The sequence below is a fragment of the Prionailurus bengalensis genome, chromosome E1 (assembly GCF_016509475.1).
Source record: "Prionailurus bengalensis isolate Pbe53 chromosome E1, Fcat_Pben_1.1_paternal_pri, whole genome shotgun sequence".
NCBI lineage: Eukaryota > Metazoa > Chordata > Mammalia > Carnivora > Felidae > Prionailurus > Prionailurus bengalensis.
In genome coordinates this window covers 34,586,022-34,594,110 of record NC_057347.1, presented here as the reverse complement: position 1 = coordinate 34,594,110, position 8,089 = coordinate 34,586,022, and the positions used below count along the sequence as shown (strand labels likewise).

Sequence of the window (8,089 nt, the reverse complement as noted above, 5' to 3'; positions counted from 1 at the left end):
TTCAAATTGAACTGATTTTTCTGAAGCCAATCAAGACAGACATATGGACCAATATGAAATTCCTCTAGGATCTTTTGGCAATACACACATCCATAAGATGTGGGAGATATTCATATTTACATTAAGCTCGATTACTTAGAATCTGATTATACGTATTAGTGTCCCAGATTGTTACAAATTCTATGTATATCTACTGTCCCGCTGCCTTCTGATGGTCAGAAGAAGTATGTTAAAACTGGAGTCTTTCTTTGTAAGAAAAAAAAAAAAAAAAAGATTTGTAAAACATATTTTCTGGTAAGCCTAGAACCTCACCCAAAAGTCTCCAGCAGATACTAGAACTTAAAACCATTAGTGAGTGTTCTTATAGCTATTCAAAGTTGGGGATCACAAAAGCACGTAATTGATGGTGCTGGCAGACCGGATCTCCCGGTTCCACTCACTATCCCAGTACCTCTTCATAGCCTCATTCTGTCCACTCAAGGACAAAGGCCTCACCATGGAGCAGACAGCTCGGCTCGGTTATGCCTAGTGCTTGTGTTTTTAAAACTTTTTATTGCTCTAAACTGCATGGGTAATAGACAAAAGGCTTTTTGTACATGGGTGTCCAAAAAAAACTCATTTAAGACCAAATTTATTTCACCAGGAACCCAGTGTTGGTTCCTACTGTATGTACAAAGTTTTCCTCCAATTCAAGGCAAATTTCTCACCGATACGATGTCAACACACTATCAATGGACATTTAAACAGTGAAATGACTTATTTTACTTCAAAAATAGCGTCTTTCTCTTCTGACTCCTCACTTTTTAAGAACCCCCTTCCCAAGCCACTACAATTTGATGTATTATAGGTGAGTAATCTTTGAACCTCCCCTCTACTTCCAAAGCAGATTGGCTATCCAAGTGTATTGAAAAAAAAAAAAAAAAGGTAAACTTTCTGGGAAAATGCACACGGAATACTAACATTGAGCAACCTGTCCAATCTTCATATTTTGATCCTATATTCTCCAGCTAAATATGACTGAACTTTAAGTGTGAGAATTAGTAAACACACCTAATCTTCTTAGTTAGGTCAGCTGTTTTGTCCAAGCAAGGTTTCTGAGTTATTCATCTCCCATGCAGAAACAGAAAACCGATCCAATGGCCTCCCCCTATACATTTCAAATAAATCCTCTCAGGTTACCAGTGAATTTCATTTTATCATGTGACTCTCTTACATGTCAGCAGACACACTTTAAAACTTGCTGTAAAATAGGGTTGGCTAGCTGTAGCATAACCATCCCTATCACAGGGAGACAGGTGTGGGCTGAAGAAAGCTGCAAATGAATGAATGAATGAATGAATGAATGAATGAATAAAATCATCCCAAGCACTGGCCAGGCAACAGCTTCAAAATAAAGACCACAAGAAGTGCTTTTTAATTTTAAAGAATTTTAATACAAACTTAATATAAACTATTTCAGTCCCTCTTAACATGTAAGACACTGACTCAAAATACTTTTATACCGTTTTTTTCAAGTATTGCACAATATAGGTACAAAATTAATATTTACGATTACATTTCTTCCATAATATATAGCAAAAATCTTTAAACCTTTAACAGAAAATACATTTTTTTTGAAAAAGCAAATATTCGTACATTTTAATTCCACCACTAAAGGAATATCCTGTACACAATTTTTAGAATAGTTGATGTCTTTAAGATGGATATTTTACAATTTCAGTAAAAAAAATACAACATGAAGCTGCTGCTGTCACAGATCACTGTAGTAAAAAGATATAAATGCAATACCATGTCGTAGAAACAATATATATATCCTCTGATATTTTACAAACTTTGTACTAAATTAAATTATACAATTAGAAAAGACCAATAAACCCACTTATTAGTGCCAATTTTTTATAAAAAAAAAATCAGCCATGTCCTTGCTATATCTTAAATACTGTAAGAGGCCATATCTGAGAGTATACTTTAAAATATACAGTCAGTATAAAATAACTTTGTGCTTGGTTGGCAAATGAAAAATGATGCATGTTTTATTTTTGTAACCAAGCCTGAATGTATCCTTACTATAAGCTTTAAAAAAAAAAAAAAAAAAAAAAATCTCAAGGAGGTGAAAAAAAAAAATCCCCCTTGGGCCCGTGCATTTCAACTCGTAAGATACATTTTTTCTTTTTCTAGTTAGCCATGACAGGCTGGAATTGCTGGTTAGAATACTGCATGTTATTTAGGCTAAAATTCAAGCCGTCGACAAAAGACTTCTCGTTGAGGCCTCCATAGGCCGCAAACACATCAAAGGCATTACTGTACTGGAGAGGACTGAGGTTAAGGGGGCTGTCACCTGGGAACATTCCATTGGTACTACTACCTTGACCCTGCATGTTAGGAAAAATAAATTCCTTGGCATTAGGAGAGAGAGCAGAGGCTTTCTGCTGTTGCTGCTGCTGCGGCGGCGGCGGGGGCGGCGGTGGCTGGGATGGCTGCTGTTGTTGCTGCGGCTGCTGTTGGCTACCCAGGCCAAGCCCGTACAGAGAGTGCACTGAGGAAGAGACGGCTTTCTGCTTCAAGAGGTCGTTCACATTCAAGCCGAGGTTGATAGGAGAAGTGCGTGCAACCTTGTTGCTGCGGCCGCTGTTCTTCATTTTGGTAGAGCCGAACTTGGTGGCAGCAAAAGTGGCAGTGGTGAAGGTTAAAGGCTGAGTGGACCGGGGCATGAAGGTAGGGCTTACAGCAGCAGAGTGACCAAAGGGAGGCGACGGAGAGCTGGACACTGATGAGGCTGGGTCACTGATGGGCATAAAAACCTGGGCCTCTGGGTTAAAGCTGTTTTTGATCTCCTTATCCAACTCACATCCATTTTCATTATTATCATCCACATAAAGCACCTTCACTGGTCCCTTTTCACCAATTTGGTAGGAAACCTCAAACGGGTCGATCCAAACACTAAGATCCTGTGGCAGATTGCCACGAACATCACCAATGTCCAAGCCACTCTCTTTGGATGCTTGTTCAATCACTGGGTCCACTTTCTCCCCTATGTGTATACATCTAAACCCTGATCCTTTGTATGGCTTTTCAGGATACCAGTGCCCTTCGTATTTCTTCTTAAGAAGTCTTTCAAGCTCTTCGCCAAAAATGTTGACACGTCTCCTGGGAAGCTTATTGTACAAATAGGAGATAATAAAATTTAGTGCTACTTGGATTTCAAGCTGCATAGCTGCTATGCCACAAAGTGAGCTCTGTGTTTCAACTCCCCCCTACACACACACACACACAAGTGTTCAGTTTGTGGCAGAGAAACAAATTCTCATTCAGAGTGCTGGTATTCTGTAGGTTATCCTTCACCTTGAGTGGTCTTGCTCCTTAAAGAAAAACAAAACAAAACAAAAACAAACATGTCCAAATAAGATAAATCTCAGTCCCACAACCTCTTCTACCCCCAGAGTAACATTACTTTAGAAAAAGTTTAATAGGCTAGCAAGTCAGAAAAATATAAATAGCACAAAATAAAGGAACGTACAATAGAAAATTGTTTATTGAAGTTCAAAATCTCATGGGAAAACTTAGGATTTACACTTAAAACAAAATTTTCAACCCTATTACTTTTTTTTTTCTTTTCCTGAATACAGTTCTAAAAAAAAACAGTATCTCTCTAGCGCATGTAGCGTATTTCTTCCCTCAATTCTCACAAGATTATTTATTGGAAACTCTACTCCAGACACCCGTCCACCCACCTCCACACACATATATACCAGTTTTAGAAAGTGATCATATTCCTATTCACCAACTTAGAAGTGAATTTTATATTTCAATTCATTCTGGATTTATGCTGCTTCAATCTGCTGTATCGTTAAACATTTAGACATTTGAGGAGCTAGGGAAATTATTTTGATTTCCAAAGTACATGATGCTAAAATTAAAAATACTAAATACTAAATGAATTGCCAACCTTGTGAACGATAATTATGAAACAAATGATCCCATATAGCTGCCCTCTTGAATACTAAGGGCATACACTGTAATAATCGAGGTTCTCTGTGCCTTTTCTTTTCAATGTATATTTTTCTAAGTCTGAAGATTTCTCTTTAGCAGCAAGTGCAACAAAAGCAATAATTAATTTCAACACTCTATTGATTATTCTCTTTAAAGGGGAGGGCTTCTGAGTTTTATTCTGATTTTCAAAACCACCTCCCTCCTTCACGATAAGAGAACAGCCGGGGAGGCTGGTACGATAAGGTCGACCTTTAAACGTTTGCTGGATCAGCACTGGGTGGGGAGAAGAAAAGATCAAGGGCAAACAGAAGATATTTGCAAAAGGAATCTATTCGTACACTGAGGCTGATTTAAAAGGGCATTTAAAACTCAAGTTGGTATTAATCCATCTGTTCCATGTTCCATATTCGTGATGACAAAGGGAAAGGATCCCCGGCGGCCCACAAACTACACTCTGCAAGCCCAAAGCCGGAGTGCCGGCGAAGGCAGCTGATTAAGCCAAATTGCTTGAAGGTGCAGCCGAGCGAAATTCAGGCTCCGCGGAAGGTAGTTTTAAAGCAACGCCTTAAGACAGGAGTGTGAAGAATTACATAAACAGCCAGTTGGGTCTCATTAGATTTCAGCTCACAGCCCTCGGAGCCCAAGCGCTGGAGCAGCAGCAAGCAGCAGCAGCAAGAGGAGGTGGAGGAGGAGGAGGAGGAAGAGAAGAGGAGGAGGAGGAGGAGGAGGAGGAGGAGGAGGAGGAGGAGGAGGAAGAGAGGAGGAGGAGGAGAGTACAAGTCTCCTCCGAAAAGGAGGAGGAGGAAGGCCACGAGAAATGGCAAAGCAACCACTCGGGGCCGGGCACCCGGCGGGTCGGGGCGCCGGCCGCTCCGGGTCAGCCGCTCCCCTCCCCCCGCCGTAACCTGACCCGCCGCTCCCGCCCCCCGCCCCCCGCCCGAGGCTCCTGGGACCCGGCCAGAGCCCGGGAGCACCGGCTCCCCCGCACCATTTTCAGTCCCGGCGGCCACCGGCCCCGCGGACCCCAGCGTCCCCCTCGAGCTCGCCGCTCCTCCGGGCGCCCCAACCCCCGATTCCCGTCAGCTCGGCCCGGGCAGCCCTTCCCTGCTCACCCTCCCGGCCCGAGCCGAGACCGACGCGCCGGCCGGCCCCGCCTCCGGGCCCCGGGCGCGCTGGGGCCCCTCGGAGCCGCTCCCCTCCGCGCCCGGGCCGCGACGCCGCCGTCCCCGAGGGCCCGGGGCTCGACGCCGCTGCAGCCCCTCCGCCTCCGGACCCCGCCCGCCGCCCTTCGATACTTACTGGCTGCTTCCACCACAGACCCGGCCGCTGGGCGGGGGAGAAGGGGCGGCAGGGCGGGGGCTCGGGAGGGTCGGCAGCGGCCAGCTGGCTGAATGCAAGACGGCGCCGCCGGGCGGAGGACGGGGGCCTCGGCGCGGGTCTCAGGAACTCGACCCTTGTGGCTCGGGGTGGCGGGGACGGGTCAGGCGAGCGCGCTCGCTTTTCCACACAGCCCGGTGCCCGGCCCAGCGTCCCCGTAGTGCGCCCACTCCGCGCCGGGCCAGAGCTTCGCTCCTTCTGCCGCGGCGCGCGCCCCGCCTCTCGTTTTATAGTCTCCTCCCTGCCCCCATCCCCTCCCGTAGGGGTGCGCGCGCGCCCGCCTCGCGTCACACAGCTCCGGGCCGCGTAACCATTCCCCGCCCTGCGGCCCCGCACCCCAGACCCTCAGCAGCGGCTCCGCCCCTGCCCTGCCCCCCGATGCCATTGGTCAAGTCTCGCCTGCCCATGTCCTGACGGGCGGCGGAGGGCCGAGTGGACAAGGCCACACCCCTCGGGCTCCACGACGGCCAATGAACCGACGTTCTGGAGCCACTGTGGATGGGATTAAGAGAAAGCTGGGAACGGGATTGGGGGGCAGACGTGCCAGTGAGGGCGACGGTAGTGGGTGGGGCGGCTGACGCTAAATCTGGGCGGAGAGCACCGGAGAGAAGAGGGGGGAGGGGAGCGAGGCAGGTGGCGGGGCGGCGGGGAAGAACGGGAGGAGAGCCTCGAGAAGGAGGGGACAGTTTACAAAAATGCACTACCCGAGTGGGACTGTGGCCCAGGAAAATCCCACTCGTGAACGAGCTACCAAATCGGCCCCCAGTGCACCCAGGAGAGCCTAGAGAAAGGGCGAACTGTGACAGGGACTCGTGCACCCGATTAATTGAATATTAATCACCTCAGGGGCCTAGGCCAACTGCCACCCAGAGAGTGGCAACAGCAGAACCCAAAGCTGCCGTGCCAGGCTGGGGGTGGGGAAGAGAGACCACCTGGCCACACCTCCCGCCCAGGTGACAGTTTAACTGCCTCTGCATCCCACTTCAGACCTCCCCATGCGATCTGGCAGCAACTCGGACGTGGGGGCAAGCAACTTGAGACTGTAAGAAGAATCACATTTTATTCCAAAGGTCCCAACCCAGGCCTCCGTGCCAAACTGCGTACGTATCCAAGTATATATATGCATGCGTGTATTCAAATGTATTTTAACATAAATACACACAATAAACACGGTGCCTTCCTGTAATGCACGTTTAAGATAATCTTCGGTTGAAATGTGAGCGGGTAAACAGGGAGCGGGGAAAGAGAGGGACTCCAGGGAGGCGGGTAAGCGCCCTTTTCACAACCTGCAGCAGAGAAATACACGAAGTTACAGTGGGAGTGGAACCGAGCGTCCCTCTCGGCTAAAAATATTACTCACAGGTAGCAACGACGCCTGATTGGCCGCACTTCTCCCTTAGCAACTAGGCGATTGGCTGTCTGGTATCCAGGAGACAGACGTCAAGCTCGCACTGGGAAAAGAGGAGAGAAAGTCTAGGCGGAGGGATGGTAGGGAGGGGGGAGAAAGAGGAGCAATGAATGAAACGCCCGGCGCTTGGCCTTCTCTCCCCGCTTTCCTCTGAGCTCAAGAAGTGCTTCCTGGAAAAACACCAGCTGGGGCTCCGCCTTCCTCTTAAAACCGTGGGGCCTGAACTCTCAACCTGCTATAAGGAAGTTAAAGCGCAACTCCCCGAGGAGTGGGGTGTCCGCGGAGCCGGCTGTGTAGACCGGTTGTGCTGTGCCCGCACACAGCCGCTTTAGGTGTTAGGCCTAGAGACTTTACGCTTTAGGCATGTAGCCTTTTTCTCCACTCTGACTCCCGTGCCCTCGTGCCTCCATCCCTGATCCCCTTTAGAAGGAACCGAACTGGTAGAGGATATTTCGGAAATTTCTAAAGTCGCCATTGTGGGGACTGGGAGTGGGAGGAAGATTGGTTTGTAGAATGGCTTGAGGGTGGGAGTGGTCGGGTGGCCGATTTAACGTTTATTGTACAGATTCCTAAAACTCCTGCAGTCTAAGAACATAGAAATTTTACTCAATGACTGATTTTTCAGTCTTTGGATTTTTTGTAACAAGGAAAAGTGGGATTTGATTGTGAAAGTATGGAAGCATTTTATTTTATTTCTTGGAAGCATTAAAATTTTTTTTTAATGTTTATTTTTGAGAGAGAGAGAGACAGACAGAGTGCGAGTGGAGGAGGTGCAGAGAGAGAGAGAGAGAGAGAGAGGGAGACACAGAACTCCAACCAAGCTCCAGGCTCTGAGCTGTCAGCACAAAGCCCGACCCGGAGCTTGAACTCACGGAGTGTGAGATCATGACCTGATCACAGAGTGTGAGATCATGACCTGAGCCGAAGTCAGCCGCCCAACCCACTGAGCCACTCCGGCACCCCGGAAGCATTTTTAATTAAAACTCCCCTTTCTCGGGGCGCCTGGGTGGCGCAGTCGGTTAAGCGTCCGACTTCAGCCAGGTCACGATCTCGCAGTCCGTGAGTTCGAGCCCCGCGTCAGGCTCTGGGCTGATGGCTCAGAGCCTGGAGCCTGTTTCCGATTCTGTGTCTCCCTCTCTCTCTGCCCCTCGCCCGTTCATGCTCTTTATCTCTCTGTCCCAAAAATGAATAAACGTTGTAAAAAAAAATTAAAAAAAAACAAAAAAACCTCCCCTTTCTCTACATCAAGATATTCTTCCAGTGTTTTCTACTTTTTGCTCAGTTGTAACTTTTTGTTTTCTATAATGAGCATTC

General features: G+C 47.8%; 1 protein-coding gene across 2 annotated transcripts; it reads right to left on the bottom strand.

Annotated features, from left to right (window-relative positions):
• Positions 1–1,407: 1,407 nt before the first annotated feature.
• TOB1 (transducer of ERBB2, 1) lies at positions 1,408–6,836 on the bottom strand. 2 transcript variants are annotated; one of them, XM_043584060.1, is made up of 2 exons: positions 6,728–6,836; positions 1,408–3,359 (listed from the first exon to the last, which is right to left on the bottom strand). In XM_043584060.1, the coding sequence occupies exon 2, from the start codon at positions 3,210–3,212 to the stop codon at positions 2,175–2,177; it is 1,038 nt and encodes a 345-aa protein (XP_043439995.1). In that variant the 5' UTR covers positions 3,213–3,359; positions 6,728–6,836; the 3' UTR covers positions 1,408–2,174. The 2 variants fall into 2 exon arrangements, with proteins under 2 accessions (XP_043439995.1, XP_043439994.1); XM_043584059.1 differs by lacking the exon at positions 6,728–6,836 and adding an exon at positions 5,290–5,694.
• Positions 6,837–8,089: the final 1,253 nt, after the last annotated feature.